Source organism: Crinia signifera, chromosome 12 (assembly GCF_055691185.1).
Source record: "Crinia signifera chromosome 12, ASM5569118v1, whole genome shotgun sequence".
In the NCBI taxonomy this organism is placed as follows: Eukaryota; Metazoa; Chordata; class Amphibia; order Anura; family Myobatrachidae; genus Crinia; species Crinia signifera.
The window spans coordinates 71,437,869-71,456,709 of record NC_139228.1 but is presented as its reverse complement, the minus strand read 5'-3'; the positions used below and the strand labels follow the sequence as shown (position 1 = coordinate 71,456,709).

Sequence of the window (18,841 nt, the reverse complement as noted above, 5' to 3'; positions counted from 1 at the left end):
AATGTTTACTCTATATATTTTTTTATTCATTAGTTTAGGAGGCACCAAGAGCGGTGCCTTCCGCTGTCCATATTACAGTTATGGACTGTCAGGGGCGGGCAGTGGGCAGGGCTAAGAACCGAGCTGGTAAAAGCTCATTTAAAAAAGTTGTATAGGCGGCACCTATAGCGGTGCCTCGGTGACAGGGACGTGCTTTTCTGCCTATATGACAGCACACCCCTGTCACTGAGACAGATGTGATTGGGCACAGTGGCGCTGTCTCAGTGACAGGGGCGTGCTTTCATATAGGCAGAAAACACGTCCCTGACTGCCACGAAGGAACTTCTATAGGTGCCGCCTATAGTATAGTACTGTTGCATGCAGAGGAGCCCTGGCTCGTCCACTGACTTGTTATGCGGGCGGGGAGTGGGGGGGGGAGCGGCGGTGCCGGGCTGGCCTGCCAGGCTCCTCTGCATTGCAGTGAAGTCACGCTGACTTGTAATGCGGGCGAGCGAGAGGGGAGCGGCGGTGCCATGCTGGCCTGCCGGGCTGCTCTGACTTGCGGGCGGGGAAATGGCGGTGCCGGGCTGGGCTGCCAGCTAACGCTGCTATCAGTGTCCGGGATCCCGCTTCGGCCTCCCGCCGGCACTCTGTCTCTGTCTCCGGGTCCCTGTCCCAGGAACGCTGCTGCCAGTTCTACTTGGGTAAGCAGTGCCTTAAACAGAAATGTGTGTTTAGCACTTGTGGAGGGTGGGGGCTGTGTTTTTTTTAGTTGGCACAGGTGTTTGTGTGTGTTTGTGTTAAGGGACAGACTTGTGTGTATTTGTGTTAAGGGACAGAAGTGTATAACTGTGTATTTGTGTAAAGTGAGAGGTGTGTACTGTGTGTTTTTGTAAAATAAGTGTGTTTTTAAATGAACACATTGTTTGCCTCACCAACCATGAACATCACCGCACGTCACTGAAAATTATATAAGATTATATAAAATCTGTGGCAGGGCATGCTGGGACGTGTAGTTCCACAACTGCTGGAGGGCCATGAGTTTGACACCACTGGTGTAGGTGATCATCATACTGTATGTCACACCACCACACGGTGGTGTGAAAGGGGGCGGGTCAGTGGTGTGGGAGGGGGCGGGTCAGTGGTGTCCTGGGTAACGCGCCGTGATTGGCGATAAGGTTGCTATGGAGACATAAAGCTGTCCCGCTGTCCGGTACAGGATCCCCATGGGGGCTGGTGATCGTCGCTCTCCCCCTCCCCGGCCCGCAGACACAATGACGGACTGGGAGCCGCCGCGATATGAGCTGCAGCTGGACGTCAGGAGGAAGAACGTGTTTGTCACCCAGCTGGGAGAGGGCAGGTGGGTGACCCGGAGACTGACCCCTGGTACTGGGCAGTGAGGCCGGAGATTGCAGCACCGGTGCCTCATTCCGCAGCCACCCGCTTCTTCTTCATACGGAGTAACTGTACACGCTGACTGTACCGGTGACGGCCATGTGCAGGGTGCCCCAGGGAGTGCCAGGTGCAGGGTGCCCCAGGGAGTGCCAGGTGCAGGGTGCCCCAGAGATTGCCAGGTGCAGGGTGCCCTAGAGTGTGCCAGGTGCAGGGTGCCCTAGAGTGTGCCAGGTGCAGGGTGCCCCAGAGATTGCCAGGTACAGGGCGCCCCAGCGAGTGCCAGGTGCATGGTGCCCCAGGGAGAGCAGGGTGCCCCAGCGAGTGCCAGGTGCAGGGTGCCCCAGCGAGTGCCAGGTGCAGGGTGCCCCAGCGAGTGCCAGGTGCAGGGTGCCCCAGCGAGTGCCAGGTGCAGGGTGCCCCAGCGAGTGCCAGGTGCAGGGTGCCTAGAGAGTGCCCGGTGCAGGGTGCCCTAGAGTGTGCCAGGTGCAGGGTGCCCCAGAGATTGCCAGGAGCAGGGTGCCCCAGGGAGTGCCAGGTGCAGGGTGCCTTAAGAGTGCAGGGTGCCCCAGGGAGTACCAGGTGCATGGTGCCCCAGAGAGTGCAGGGTGCCCCAGGGAGTGCCAGGTGCAGGGTGCCCCAAGGAGTGCCAGGTGCCCCAGGGAGTGCAGGGTGCCCCAGAGTGTGCCTGGTGCAGGGTGCCCCAGAGTGTGCCTGGTGCAGGGTGCCCCAGAGTGTGCCTGGTGCAGGGTGCCCCAGAGTGTGCCAGGTTCAGGGTGCCCCAGAGATTGCCAGGTGCAGGGAGTGCCAGGTGCAGGGTGCCCCAGGGAGTGCCAGGTGCAGGGTGCCCTAGAGTGTGCCAGGTGCAGGGTGCCCTAGAGTGTGCCAGGTGCAGGGTGCCCTAGAGTGTGCCAGGTGCAGGGTGCCCCAGAGATTGCCAGGTGCAGGGAGTGCCAGGTGCAGGGTGCCCCAGCGAGTGCCAGGTGCAGGGTGCCCCAGAGAGTGCCAGGTGCATGGTGCCCCAGGGAGTGCAGGGTGCCCCAGGGAGTGCCAGGTGCAGGGTGCCCCAGGGATTGCCAGGTGCAGGGTGCCCAGGATACCACCCCTCACAAGGATTGCTGGGTACACCTGCTGTGCTGTCATGTCTGGCACCGTTATATGTGGACATACATATTATGTTTATTTATTTATTAAGTTATTTATATAGTGCAGTTTGCTGTATTGTCTGCATGTGTTTTATATACAAATATGTATGTGCCCCTCCTGTTCTCAGGTTTTTTTGAGAATCCAGCAAGGGGTCTGGGTGTCACGCCAAGCAAGGGTTCTGGGTGTCACACTTGATATAATGATCCAGTAAATTGGGCCTGATTCAGAGATTTATGTACACCTGATGGTGAGGCGTCTGCGTGGGTATGGTAGAACTTACCTCCCATCGGAATCCTGACTGTCAGGAGCCCGACAGAGGGGCAAGTGCATTTAAGCCTCTTGCAGGTTCTTGGACCCCCATGAAGGAACATATAGCCCAGAATTCGGACTGTCAGGCTCCTGACAGTCAGGATTCTGATGTTGGAAAATCGACCGTCGGAACCCCAACTGTTGGTTAGTCATCCGGCCCCCGTCTGCATATAGCACAGGTCCTGCCTAGTCACATGCAGTGCAGCCTGATTGGCAGGGTTCCCGAAATTGGATAAAGGGGGAACGATCATTTTGATGGCGCACCCAATTTACGAGGCTTTGTAGTCTTTGCTATGGAGATGTTCCGGGGGAGTAGGTTTTAGTGTATTAGAGGAGATGTTCCTGGGGAGCAGACTCCGGTGTATCAGAGGAGATGTTCCAGGTGAGCAGACTCCGGTGTATCGGAGGAGATGTTCTTGGGGAGCAGACTCCGGTGTAGCAGAGGAGATGTTCCTGGTGAGCAGACTCCGGTGTATCGGAGGAGATGTTCTTGGGGAGCAGACTCCGGTGTAGCAGAGGAGATGTTCCTGGTGAGCAGACTCCGGTGTATCGGAGATGTTCCTGGGGAGTAGACTCCGGTGTAGCTGAGGAGATGTTCCTGGGGAGTAGGTTTTAGTGTATTAGAGGAGATGTTCCTGGGGAGCAGACTCCGGTGTATCGGAGGAGATGTTCTTGGGGAGCAGACTCCGGTGTAGCAGAGGAGATGTTCCTGGTGAGCAGACTCCGGTGTATCGGAGGAGATGTTCTTGGGGAGCAGACTCCGGTGTAGCAGAGGAGATGTTCCTGGGGAGCAGACTCTGGTGTGTCGGAGATGTTCCTGGGGAGTAGACTCCGGTGTAGCTGAGGAGATGTTCTTGGCGAGCAGACTCCGGTGCAGCTGAGGAGATGTTCCTGGGGAGCAGACTCCGGTGTAGCAGAGGAGATGTTCCTGGTGGTGTAGACTCCGGTGTAGCAGAGGAGATGTTCCTGGGGAGCAGACTCCGGTGTAGCAGAGGAGATGTTCCTGGTGGTGTAGACTCCGGTGTAGCAGAGGAGATGTTCCTGGGGAGCAGACTCCGGTGTAGCAGAGGAGATGTTCCTGGGGAGCAGACTCCGGTGTAGCAGAGGAGATGTTCCTGGGGAGCAGACTCCGGTGTAGCAGAGGAGATGTTCCTGGGGAGCAGACTCCGGTGTAGCAGAGGAGGTGTTCCTGGGGAGTGGACTCCGGTGTAGCAGAGGAGATGTTCCTGGGGAGAAGACTCTGGTGCATCAGAGGAAGATGTTCCTGGGGAGCAGACTCCGGTGTGTCGGAGATGTTCCTGGGGAGTAGACTCCGGTGTAGCTGAGGAGATGTTCCTGGGGAGTAGACTCCGGTGTAGCTGAGGAGATGTTCCTTGGGAGAAGACTCTGGTGCATCAGAGGAGATGTTCCTGGGGAGCAGACTCCGGTGTGTCGGAGATGTTCCTGGGGAGCAGACTCCGGTGCAGCAGAGGAGATGTTCCTGGGGAGCAGACTCCGGTGTAGCAGAGGAGATGTTCCTGGGGAGCAGACTCCGGTGTAGCAGAGGAGATGTTCCTGGGGAGCAGACTCCGGTGTAGCAGTGGAGATGTTCCTGGGGAGCAGACTCCGGTGTAGCAGAGGAGATGTTCCTGGGGAGCAGACTCCGGTGTAGCTGAGGAGATGTTCCTGGGGAGTAGACTCCGGTGTAGCAGAGGAGATGTTCCTCGGGAGAAGACTCTGGTGCATCAGAGGAGATGTTCCTAGGGAGCAGACTCCGGTGTGTCGGAGATGTTCCTGGGGAGCAGACTCCGGTGCAGCAGAGGAGATGTTCCTGGGGAGCAGACATGCGCAGCCCATTTTCTTAGGGGGTGCATCATTGGAGGGGCGTGTCCATCACCACCTACTGGGCATCAATGCAAACTAAATAGAAGGTGACTTATTTATGTATATGTGCACATATTCATAAAGAAACACCCCCCCCCCCACACACACATACTAGAAACAGGGACAGTGCGCGCCAAAAGCTGCAAAAATGTACACTGTAATGCCCATTACACATGCCACGCACAGTAATGCCCATTCCACATAATGGGGGAAATTTACTAAGATGTGAATTTTACTTCACATGTGATGTTGCTATGGGCAACCAATCAGAATCTACTTCTTATTTATTTAGCACCCTCTAGAACAGGGGTGGCCAAACCTGTCCTCAAGATCTACCAACGGTGCATGTTTCCCAGGCAACCTGTGGATCTATAGTAGGAATGAATGCAGCAGGTTTGAAAATGTGACCGTTAGTATTGACTACAGCTGTGCACCAGCTAGGTGATCTGGGGAGTGTGACAGTTAGTATTCTATGCACCAGCTAGGGAGTCTGGGAAATGTGACAGTTAGTATTCTGTGCACCAGCTAGGGAGTTTGGAAAATGTGGACCGTTGTTAGATCTCGGTTTGGCCACCCCTGCTCTAGAAGATAGTAGACAGGATCTGATTGGTTGCCCATAGCAACATCAGATGTGAAGTAGAATTCACATCTTAATAAATTTCCCCCAATGCCACTTAACATAATGCCCATCACACATCATGCCACACACCATAATACACATCATGCCACACACCATAATGCCCATCACACATAATGCCACACCGTAATGCCCATTCCACACAATGCCACTTAACATAATGCCCACCACGCATCATGCCACACACAGTAATGCCTATTACACATAATGCCACACACCATAAGCAACCTAATGTTCCAGTTCCAGTATATTTAGTGCTGGTTAGTTTTTGTATGAACATTGACAGTCATTGGAATCTGTTCTCAGACCTAGCCTAATAAAGCCATATGGGACAACATGTTGTCCTCATCCTGGTTGTAAAACTGACCTATGACCGTGACACCATGTACAGTATGACACCCACAGGATGGGTTAGTTAGAACTATTATACTTTGCTGCTGCCCAATCACAACCTCTGTTGCTGTAATAAGAGTTGCTTAACCATTAAATGTAAAGTAAAATGACAGTTTGGGGATTTGTCATTGACCGTCTGTGCTCAGTCCTCTGTTTTAAGTACAGAGAGTTGATGGACAATACAGGCGCTGACTATAATAGTTCCATGACCTTTCAGTATGACACAAATGTTAGGGTGAGTTCGGGCCAGCCTGCCATAAATAAGTCCTACCATAGCTGGTGCTGTGCCCAGGCAGCGAAGGGGGGAGGGGGGAGGGGGGGCGGGGTAATAGTGATGGAAAACTACTACCAGCATTTACTGCAAAGTGTTGTGACTTTTTATTTTCCAGAGATGGAGACGACGATAATATTACACAAATTCCTATAATAAAGGAGGTAAGTGTATGTGCCCGTTCTGCAATGTTTGCTATAAGCTTAGTGCATAGCACTCTATGTTTAGTGGTTCCATAATGCTAAATAATCAGCAAATACAGAGAAATACAATTTTTTCCTTCAAATGAAATCAGTGGTAAAATTTGACCTTGACAAGAGGCCAGTGACCTTGTAGTCCGGTATGGACATTCCTATATTCCGGTGCTGTAGATGGGATGTCCTTGCTGTTTCCGTATAACCCTGGCAGCATAAATCACGGCTTGCACACAAGTGGATCCATTGGGATCAATGATCAACCAAGGCGACCAATGTCAGTAACTCTGACATATTCTCTGGGGCCCAATTAGTTCATCCTTCTGATCAGCGCATTCGCTCAAAGACTGTGAACATCCGACGGCCAGGTTTTTACCAGTGATTTGGGGCTAATTTGCCACTTCATCCCTTTAATTCGGGACACATTAATTACACAGGTTCTGTGGCTGGCTGACTTCAAGACTCCATTTCACCTGGTTTTAACCCAAATCTAACTCTCTCTGCACGTTACATCTGCCCCGCCTGCAGTGCAGTTGCCCATTTGAGAAAGATTTTGCTTGTTCGATCAACTCTGAATCAGGCCCTTAGTTTATTCATAGTATATTTCTGTAAAATATAATATAATACTGAAGTGATAGCTATGTGTGTACAAAGTAATGCAATCATATCTATACGAAAGTACGTTCTGATGTCATTCCCCAGTCATTATTAACTCTGATATCATCACTGTAATATAAGATACAAATCGATTTAAGCTGTTAACCTGAGGTTTTTTTGCCTTTATATAAACACCTACCTCCTTGGAGACTTCTTTGTGTCTTACATAACGATAGAAGTCAGATTATTCCACATGTTTTATCATGGTGGAGCACATTATCATGAGCTGGAGCCTGGAGGGAGGTGCTGTGAGGCCAGAATTTGGGAATGCTGCAAGTGTGGAACGAATATGACCCTCATTTATCCTGAGAAGGGTTGGGAGAGAAAGTAAAATCAATATGTTACTACAGGGGGTGGCCAAACCAGTCCTCGAGACCTACCAACTGTCCAGGTTTTCCAGACTCCCTAGCTGGTGCACAGGTGCAGTCATTACTAACTATCACATTTCCCAGACTCCCTAGCTGGTGCACAGCTGTAGTCATTACTAACTATCACATTTCCCAGACTCCCTAGCTGGTGCACATCTGTACTCATTACTAACTATCACATTTCCCAGACTCCCTAGCTGGTGCACAGGTGTACTCATTACTAACTTTCACATTTCCCAGACTCCCTAGCTGGTGCACAGGTGTAGTCATTACTAACTATCACATTTCCCAGACTCCCTAGCTGGTGCACATCTGTAGTCATTACTAACTATCTATCACATTTCCCAGACTCCCTAGCTGGTGCACATCTGTAGTCATTACTAACTATCACATTTCCCAGACTCCCTAGCTGGTGCACAGGTGTAGTCATTACTAACTATCACATTTCCCAGACTCCCTAGCTGGTGCACATCTGTAGTCATTACTAACTATCTATCACATTTCCCAGACTCCCTAGCTGGTGCACATCTGTAGTCATTACTAACTATCACATTTCCCAGACTCCCTAGCTGGTGCACAGCTGTAGTCATTACTAACTGTCACATTTTCAAACCTGCTGCATTCATTCCTACTGTAGATCCCCAGGTTGTCTGAAACGGGATGCAGTTAGAATCCCGGCGGTTGGAATCTCGGTGGTCAAAATCCAGACACTTTCTCCCTCTATGGGTGTCCATATATGGATCTGCGTGCGCCAGATTTGCATAAACATACAGATTTGCATAATGCATACTGCATACTTGCCTACCCTCCCAGAATGGCCGGGAGGGTCCCGCAAATCGGGGCCCCCTCCCGGCCCCCCGGGAAGGTGGGCATGTCTCCCGCATTGTAGCAACAGCCCCTGCTTCCCCCTTCCCCGCGGTAAAAATGTCCGAATTTCGCGGGGAGGGGGCAGGGCTAAAATGACACGAATCGCTGAATTTCGCGTCATTTTAACCCCTCCATCCATAATTAATGCGACTGTCGGTCGTGGGGACTGGGCTTGGTGATGTCAGAGTCGCCCCCTCCCCCAAAACGAAGCCATCCTCCAGCCCTGCTTTCACTCCTCTCCGGGCTTCTCCCGGAGAGGAGTTTAAAAAAGTTGGCATGTATGCATTAATGTATTCGACTACATCAGACAGACCCTTGCCACCACCGTGACGCCTCAACGGACATAAAGAAATGACAGATCTGCGACAGGCTGCATTAGCACCACGATGTGTGCCGCTTTATGTTAATAGTTTTCTATTTTATTTTAAGGCTGCTGGTAAAATATTGGACACCAGTAACAACACTCTGCAGAAGACACTCGTTCTAAAGAAAGAGGTGGAGTATGACCGCGTCAGCCAGGATCTGGTTGACAAAAGACAGGAGTTTACCGAGCGGATGCGGCTGCTTGATGCACTGAAGGAGCAGTTTGCACTGAAGCAGAGAGAAGTAAGGACGGAAATGGTTTTAATGGCTTAGCTCATTTACTTCATTGTCTATAAGAGACAGTGGTCCTCATTTACATAGCACGATATGTGGAGGCTGGATTCTGACGGTCACCCGTGTGGCTTCCTACTTCCATAAAGGGGCTTATTCTGAGTTGGGCACACTTCATTTAAGAGATTAAAATTAGCGATCATTTGTTAAACAAAACCCAAGCAAAATAAACATATTGCACTTTGCCATTTCTATATTCTGTTTCGTTTGTCCCTAGTGCTCAGAGAAAGCTGTAAAGTTTGAGAAGTTCCTGAAGGACAGCGATGCCAAGAGAAGACGGGCGATAGCGAAATGCCAAGCAGAGTCACGGCAGAATGAGTCGCGCCAAGTAGAAATCGATGAGTTAACGAATCAGCTTGGAGAGAAGCGAATCAGGTAGAACTTGTTGTAGCTGTTGTATTTTTACCAGCCATGCACTGGAGTCCACTAATACTACAATGGTGTGATGAGAAAGTATATCCTTATTTCTATATAATTCATAGTTAGTGGGTGGTATTTCAGTCTGAAAGTGGCCGTGGTGCAGATTTATGCCAGAGAGGCCCGGTTACGTCTTTGGTTGGCAGAGTAAGGTGGAAATGTTTGTGCAGGAACAAAAGCTAGCTCTGGCAGGCAAGATAGGGCATTCCTTACAAAGCTGGGTACACACCTGGGTGACAGGCCAGCTATTAATTGGTAAGTTCATCATCTGCCCAATACAGTATGTGGTGTTGAATGTCACAAATGGACGGGCATTTAAGTTGAGATGACATTCAGCAGCGGTCCCTGCAGCGGTTGGCAACCGCCTGTGCACACAGCCAGATGTGCGTATATCGGCCATCGGCTGTGCTGCCTGTGAATGGCATTCAGACATATATTCTGTACACAGCCAGATGTGCGTATATATCTGCCATCGGCTGTGCTGCCTGTGAATGGCATTCAGACATATACTCTGTACACAGCCAGATGTGCGTATATATCGGCCATCGGCTGTGCTGCCTGTGAATGGCATTCAGACATATACTCTGTACACAGCCAGATGTGCGCATATATCTGCCATCAGCTGTTCTGCCTGTGAATGGCATTCAGACATATATTCTATACACAGCCAGATGTGTGCATATATCTGCCATCGGCTGTGCTGCCTGTGACTGGCATTCAGACATCTATTCTGTACACAGCCAGATGTGCGCATATATCTGCCATCGGCTGTGCTGCCTGTGAATGGCATTCAGACATCTATTCTGTACACATCCGCCGATGCCATAGAGATATTAGTTGTTCAATGGAGCGGGCGAGTAATTGGACAGAGTAGGTAACTCAGTGGGGAGGCTCTCTTACCGGTCATGGGGTTGACCAAATTAAGGACGACATAGATTGGGTTGACCACTGAAGGTCGACAGGCCATATGGCGACACATGCAAAAGGGTTGACATTGTCAAAAGTCGACACAAGCATTAGGTCAGCAATGAGAAGGTCGACAGTCAAAAGGTTGACGTGTTTTTCATGAATGTTGACATAGTCGGAAAAGTGCACTGCTGCGCTTGGCACTCTTATTTCTATCTCTCACCACGCCGTAGGGCATGAAATACCACGTCGGCTAAAAAAAAAAAAAATCCATGTTGACCTTTTGACTGTCGACTTAAGGCATTGGCCCGCTCGCGTCTCCAAGGGAATGCCACGCCCCCTGTATGCCCCCGGCCCTCCCTTCCCGCAGCAAAGGACCCGTAACTCGCCAAAGCTGATCGCTGTTGGGGTTTGCACAGTGCAGAAATGCGCAGGAATAAACCTCAACCATCGGGGCAGGAGCCGAATTCAGATCACTACGAGGGATCCTGAATCCTTCCCATAGTGTTGGGCCATAGTCCGACCAGGTTACACATGTTGTCATATGCTGGATAAGTGATCTGAGAAATGACTGTCTCCACTATTGTGTGATTCATAGACAGAAGAATTTACACAAGAGGATAAAGAAAAACAAAGTATTCGAAGATTTCTTAATGAGGATGGTCGAGAAAGTCCCAGACAGTAAGTGACTTGTATCTACTGAGCCGTACCAGAGTAAGGCCCTTATTCTGGTTCACTCCCAAAGGCAAATTCCTTCTCAAATGGACACAACCATGCTGCCCTGCAGGTGGGGCAGATGTAACATGTGCAGAGAGAGTTAGATTTGGGTGTTTTATTGTTTCTGTGCAGGGAAAATACTGGCTGCTTTATTTTTACACTGCAATATAGATCTCACTTTGAAGTAAAACCCCACCCAAATCTAATTCTCTCTGCACACATTACATCTGCCCCACCTGCAGTGCACATGGTTTTGTCCATTTGAGAAGGAATTTGCCTTTGCGAGTGAACCAGAATAAGGGCCTAAATGTATAATAATAATTATTAATTTGTGGTGACAGAGTTCCTTTAACCGATCTCTATTATTTAACAATAGATCCCAAACTGTGTATATTAATATATAATAGATCTTATGATAACCACAAAGTAATATCCACCACCGATGATACACATTAGTGACGCTTTATCTGTCAGGGAGGATAAAATATACCTGGAAATTTTGAGAATTGCCAATTGCAGCCAAGTGTTACTATTCCATGTCTTGTGATCCTCTTTGCAGATTATCTGGAGTACGGAGTAGACACCCCTGTGAAGGCCATAATCAGACGCTACGAGACGCTCTCCTTCACCAATGGGAATCTGGTGAATAACCTGACCGGCCTCGCTGATGAGTTGGAGAGTGCGCAGCACAGACTGGAGCTCCTGAAGAGAGAACATGACACGTCCAAGCTGGTAAATAGGCCGCCCAATCACACGGGACTTAGTATGGAGCCAATCACACAGGACTTAGTATGGAGCCAGTCACACAGGACTTAGTATGGAGCCAGTCACACAGGACTTAGTATGGAGCCAATCACACGGGACTTAGTATTGGGCCAATCACACGGGACTTAGTATTGGGCCAATCACACGGGACTTAGTATGGAGCCAATCACACGGGACTTAGTATGGAGCCAATCACACGGGACTTAGTAAGATGCCAATCACACGGGACTTAGTATTGGGCTAATCACACGGGACTTAGTATTGGGCCAATCACACGGGACTTAGTATTGGGCCAATCACACGGGACTTAGTATTGGGCCAATCACACGGGACTTAGTATTGGGCCAATCACACGGGACTTAGTATGGAGCCAATCACACGGGACTTAGTATGGAGCCAATCACACGGGACTTAGTATGGAGCCAATCACACAGGACTTAGTATGGAGCCAGTCACACAGGACTTAGTATGGAGCCAGTCACACGGGACTTAGTATGGAGCCAATCACACGGGACTTAGTATGGAGCCAATCACACGGGACTTAGTATGGAGCCAATCACACGGGACTTAGTATTGGGCCAATCACACGGGACTTAGTATTGGGCCAATCACACGGGACTTAGTATGGAGCCAATCACACGGGACTTAGTATGGAGCCAATCACACGGGACTTAGTAAGATGCCAATCACACAGGACTTAGTATTGGGCTAATCACACGGGACTTAGTATTGGGCCAATCACACGGGACTTAGTATTGGGCCAATCACACGGGACTTAGTATTGGGCCAATCACACGGGACTTAGTATTGGGCCAATCACACGGGACTTAGTATGGAGCCAATCACATGGGACTTAGTATTGGGCCAATCACACGAGACTTAGTATTGGGCCAATCACACGGGACTTAGTATTGGGCCAATCACATGGGACTTAGTATTGGGCCAATCACACGGGACTTAGTATTGGGCCAATCACACGGGACTTAGTATTGGGCCAATCACATAGGACTTAGTATGGAGTCGGTTTGTATATTTATGTGTAAGAAGAATAGTCTATAAAAGTGTGGATCATTAGATCGACAAGCAATAAGGTTGACTGTCAATAGGTCGACACTATTGGTAAAAAAGTTGACATGGCCAAAAGATTGACCTGAGTTTTTCAATGTCTATCGACATGGGCATCGTCAGTGTACCATGTCCCATTGAATGGCTCACTGCACTTGGCATGCTTCGGGCACGGTGCCTCTCTGCGCTTGGGACACCACCATCTTGGGAAACAGTTGCTAGGTTCGGTTGACATACAATATGTCGACCACTAAAGGTCGACATAGCTAAGGTCGACAGAGTTGAAAGGTTGACACAAGCATTAGGTCGACATGAGTTTTTCATGTTTTTTTACTGGTACTTTATATCCTACCATCCACTATGGCGTGGAGGGAGAATATAACCGTGTGCCCAAAGCATGGCGAGCACAGCGGCACACCAACACTTAATGACGACGTATCAAAGTGTCGACACTATGACCCATAACCCTCTGAGGGGGAATATAATGAAGTATGAACAAGTAATTTTGTGTCAAATCATGTCAGTCTTTTTCATGTCGACATTTTACTTGTGTCGACCTGTCGATGACCGCAAATTAAATGGACGAGACACACTTTTATCAAGCGGTCTTGTAGTTTAAAAATGTGGGTGGCCAATGACTGACAAGTAAGTTCTGCTACAGGCCATTATTCATCTATTTTATTTCTAAGGTGCCACAAGGGTCCCATAGTGCTGTGCAGGGGACAAGCGTTGCCGGCTGCAGGCCCCAGTCTTCTCAATAAGGACTATAGTCTAACCCTTTGTACCTTCCTTCCAAATTGTAGCTCTTTGGAGCTTGGTCCGGTTGTCTATTACCATGCTCATATGGCGGTATAGCCGCTTTATGCCCGAGGAGAGGGATCTTGCAATCCCTTCCCTGGAATCTGCTTACCCTCTGGTGCAGTTGGCAGAACGCATGCTCTATAACTCCAGGGCAGCGAGTGGGAAGAAAAGTGATTTGCTCTTTTTATTGTGGAATTCGGCCAACAGAATTGAGCAATCGGTTTCTGTACCAGCGGGGACACAATTACAGGATTAGGCGCCGTTTGCTTGGAGCGAGGCGCTTGCTGATTGTAACTTACAATGGATTATTGTATGCGGAAATAACTGAACTTCTGACACAGAGTTACAGGCAAAACAATGGGACGTTGATACAGTTTCATTCTTGGTTAAGCTCCGGTTGCTGGGAGCAGATGGATACACCTCGGTGTAGGTATATACATAGTGACTGTAGCATTCTGGGAAGAATAGAACTTGGAAAGTATCTAAGTGTTTGCTAGAATATCATTGATAATGTTGCTTCTTGGAGAGCATAAATAACAGTTGAGTCGACACATGAAAAAGGTCGAAATGGCTGTCGACAGGGTTGGAATGTTGACTCAAGCATTAGGTTGACCATGGCAAGGTTGACAGTGAAAAGGTCGATGTGAGGTTTTTTATCCAACCAGGGCCAGTGGCGACTGTCAGTGGTCGACCCGATGAGCCACACCCACTGGAGGTCCCTCTGCCCCCTAGGAAAGCATTTCATCCTGCACTCGGACTCTGCAGCATGTTTCAGATGTATGGACAATGGTACGGATGCAGTTATACGCTGTCAGACGGACATTGGGCCAGATTCTCTAAGCTTCAAAAGTGATCAAATGGAGAGTGATAAACAGCCAGCCAATCAGCTCCTACCTGCCATGTCACAGACTGTGTTTGAAAAATGTCAGGCAGGAGCTGATTGGCTGGCTGTTTATCACTCTCCATTTTATCACTTTTGAAGCTTAGAGAATCTGGCCCATGAAGAGACCGCAGTGGGCGTCCCTGTAGTTAGTTTCTGGCCATATTAGCATATAGGCGCAGTTGTGAACGACAGACGATACATTAACAATCGCTGGAATAACCACATCAGAATGAGGGGGCTGATTCAGACCTGAATTCATCTCGTCATAACATGGAGTCTCCTGAGAATGAACTACAGTTCCCATCATGCTCCGCTAATGTTATGTGTTTGTCTGGGTTCTGCAGATAATGACGATTGAACTGTCGCAGTTACAGCTGGAATATGACAAATTACAGGAGAAAAATAAACAGATGGAATTAAATTTTAACCTGGAGAAAAGTCAGTTCCGGAACCAGGTGAGTGCGGCCTGTTCTGTGTGGAGTACTTCGGCGAGTGAGAACAGTAGTGTATCAGAGATGGGTGGCTGACTCTAGTTGCTGGTTCAAGTGCTCTTATGACTGTTGTGTTATCAAGATCAATTCATGTACTACCACTGTGAGATGGGCGATTTAATTGGTTAATGGGCAACCAACCAATGGCTGCATCTAAAGCGCACTAAGCGGGATAGCCGTGTCTAAAGACTCTCAAAGTGGGCGCCACGGTCCTTACATGGCTATACACCAAGGGCAGGGCTGATGCTAGCATTAACAGAGAGTTGCAGGCTACCTGGGCCGCAGTCGTAGTGTATCCTGGGACGGACCGTACTAGGCTGCAGTGTGAAGGGTGCGACCTGGGTTATCTGACACGGGTCATGCTTAAAGAACCAGAGAGGTGGATCGGTTGCACTTGGAGCAGTACGCCGGCTTCCTGTCAATCACCTTGCGTACAGCCAGCTGTTTAAAAAAAAATATATTGATAATCAGATGGCCTGCGAAGTTCACAGTCCTGCGATGAGGTCTGAATTGGGCACAGTGTGAACTGGCTTGGGTACTTGTTTAGTTTCACGGCGCCCGATATATCGGATGCGATATCAGCCGATATATCGATGCGATCCAATGCGATTTTTTTTTTTTTTACCTGTTCATAACCTCACTATCCACTACACATGGAGTTGATTTTATATAGTGTGGCGAGCGCAGCGAGTCACCGAGCCCGAAGCGTGGCGAGCGGACGCCGATTACTGCGCTCGCCACACTATATCAAATCAACTCCATGCGTAGTGGATAGTGGGGTTATGAACAGGTAAAAAATCGCATCGGATCGCTTCGATATCACATCCGATATATCGGGCGCCGTGAAACTAATCAAGTACCCTGGCTTGAAACGGTGTTCAATTACCCAGGCTGGACCTGAGCCTTCAGTGTTAAAGGGGTAATAGTGGTCTTTAAAAAAGAAAGATGGCTCCTGGATAGATAGAGAGAATATATATATATATATATATATATATATATATATATATATATATATATATAAATAATCTATCGGTTGTACAAACCCTTTTTTTATTGGATTGTATTACATATAGCTATTACCGCTGTCTTGTCTCTGTAGAGTGTAGAGATTGGCAGCTTGTTGCTAGCGGTGATGAACCTCGCCGATCAGTGTCACATGAAGCATTACGGGGCTTTGGCCGAAGTGGAAATTGTTGAAAAGTTGGATATGATCAAGGTAAATAAGTTGTTTTCTGCCCCTTCTCTTCTCCATCATAAACCTGAAACCGTCTTCTCTGTATATTTCCAGGAATATATTTTAGATAAAATACAAATTGAAAAACTGGCCAAGAATCCCTACTTAGAAATACAGATCACCGAGGACCAAAAGCTAAAGAAGCCGAACAATACTATGAGAAAATTCCCTCCCGATAAGGTGACGGGAAGTAAGCGATGAGCCCAGCGCTGTATCACGCACCAAACCAGCATTAACCACCAATAACGTATGAGGGACGAGGACACCAAGGATGCAATCATAGCATTTTTTTTTTACTACAGTTTTTATAATAAGACTTTGAAAAGCATTTATACCCCAATCTGGAAGCTCAGCAGTTGATCAACGTATGTACACTGGACCATTTGCCCTCACTGAGTGGGGCTGTCTGTTTAAAATGCAAGTGACCAATCAGAAACCAAGCAGAGGACACCTGTCTATTACGGTTATGAGAACACAAAGCCTTAACCCGTATCATCTATATATATATATATATATATATATATATATATATATATATGTCCCGTGTGACTCCGAAACACTGCCATCTGTTGGCAGCAAGTGAAACTACATCTACTAGCTTTTGAAGCATTTGCTTTGAGCGGGCTTACTAGTGTTTTATATGGTTTTTCACAGGTTTAATTGCACAGATTTCTTGTGAAATGTTTTTGATTGTTGCCCAATGCACACAGCCATATTTCTCTGTATAATGCACCGATCTGTTATCAATGAATGAACTACACTGCAAGCGGCGGTATGTTAGGGATTTGTTTCATTTAGTTTAGTTTTTTTTTTATTAAAGCTTTAATTATGCATTCTACAAACTATTACACAGCACTGTACAGGGTAACTATAATAACAGTTGCAGTTGATTTTACAATATAATTCCCTAACTGCGGCTACAGATATGTGCACACATTAGAGGCAATCTAGTTAGGAGACCGTTGTTTGGAAGGAAGTTACAGGTTACCTCTCTTCCCCACACTCTGAAAGCACCCAGCACCGGTTCCTAGTGACTGGATAGGCTGCATTCTCAGTGATGTCGCTGGTTTCGAGTGACTGGATAGGCTGCATTCTCAGTGATATCGCTGGATCCTAGTGACTGGATAGGCTGCATTCTCAGTGATGTCGCTGGTTCCTAGTGACTGGATAGGCTGCATTCTCAGTGATGTCACTGTTTCCTAGTCAGTTGATAAGCTGCATTCTCAGTGATGTCACTGGTTCCTAGTGACTGGATAGGCTGCATTCTCAGTGATGTCACTGTTTCCTAGTGAGTGGATAAGCTGCAATCTTACTGATGTCACTGGCTCCTAGAAAATGGATAAGCTAAATTCTCAGTGATGTCACTGGTTCCTAGGGACTGGATAAGCTGCATTCTCAGTGATGTCACTGGTTCCTAGTGACTGGATAAGCTGCATTCTCAGTGATGTCACTGGTTCCTAGTAAAGATTTACTGTGGTTGTTTTTGCCATATTATGCTACCTGTTAACACTCCTAAAGATAATTTTCACAAAAAAAATATTTCATGGTCTATTCTTCTTCTTATTATTATTTTTATATGAAAAAACAAATTAAGAATAAAGTAGGCAAGTGCAAAGCAGTATTCCAAAACCGTGTAATCGAATCGAAGCGTCTAATTTGTACATTTTTACAATGATGTGTGATCCTGATGTGAAGTCTAAAGTGTGTTAAAAAAATTAAAAAAAAAAATTGTTTATTATTTTACGAAATATGCAATTTATGGAAATGAGGGTCTAATGCAGACTTAACGACAGCTGGTTCCCTATGAGAAGCGTTCAGTGTATTCAACAAAATTTGTGTTTGTTTTTAAATGTTGACTGTCAATATACGGTTTTATTTAAATCAAATTAAATATGTCATAAAATAATGTAATTCCAGAGCAATCCTCATTTGTGAGACATTAGCTGGAGCTGATCTGCAATCTTCTGCTATAGCGCCATCAGCGCTGGCTAGTTATGGTGCGCGCTGGTAAAAGGTGTTTAATGGCGGAACCCACATTCTCTGTACTGCCAATGAACTGTGAGGACTGGAAGCCAGGAGTGTATTATTATGGCCGGATTCTGGCAACTTTGAGGCCAGTTTTCTGTAATTGGACGATTACAGTCCTCCTAAAATCTTCACTGCAGTGCATTGAGACTTCTATAGGCCAGGGTTGCCGACTGTTGTAGTCTCCTCTCTGGGAGAAGCACGGAGAGGAGACTTTCAGCAGGACTTCGGGGGGGGGGGCGGGACTTGCACGGGACGTCATTAATTTCTGCCCCATGATGGAAAATAACCCGATTTGCTGATCTCCCTGGAGGGGACGGGGCTAAAATGGCGTGCTTATGACACTTTAGCCCCGCCCTCTCCTCAGAGATAGGTAGATCTGGTTATTTAAACGCCGCAGTCAGGGGGGAGAAGCCACGATCAGGGGGGTGAACCCGATTTTCAGGACCCACCCGGTCATTCTGGGAGGGTAGCAGTGGCGGTTTTTACCTATGGGCTGCAGCCCCCCCCCCCAGGTAAAATCCGCCACTGCAGTGAAGCCAGATGCAGTCTGTGAGACTGCACTGGCTTCACTGTGACTGGCAGTGACTTCCGATTGGAAGTCTGACCTGCCAGTCACAAAGGCAGTCCCATTGGGAGGTGTTCCCTCCCTCCGGATGCCTTTGTGCGGGCTGCCATGCAAAAACGGCAGATGCGCATGCGCAGTACCTATATTGGTACTGCGCATGCGCTGGTCCTGGTGCCTGTAACTTAAAGGTGCCCATACACGGTACAATTATTGTATACAATATCGCATATCATCGCATT

At 48.1% G+C, this 18,841-nt stretch overlaps 1 protein-coding gene across 1 annotated transcript; it reads left to right on the top strand.

Moving 5' to 3' along the window:
• The first annotated feature begins 1,157 nt into the window (after positions 1–1,157).
• Positions 1,158–17,871, top strand: CCDC197 (coiled-coil domain containing 197). The gene is made up of 9 exons (XM_083166456.1): positions 1,158–1,339; positions 6,109–6,154; positions 8,506–8,682; positions 8,948–9,105; positions 10,652–10,734; positions 11,330–11,502; positions 14,629–14,739; positions 15,875–15,991; positions 16,064–17,871. Exons 1-9 carry the CDS (start codon positions 1,206–1,208, stop codon positions 16,208–16,210), a joined length of 1,146 nt encoding a protein of 381 aa, XP_083022582.1. The 5' UTR covers positions 1,158–1,205; the 3' UTR covers positions 16,211–17,871.
• The last annotated feature ends 970 nt before the right edge of the window (positions 17,872–18,841 follow it).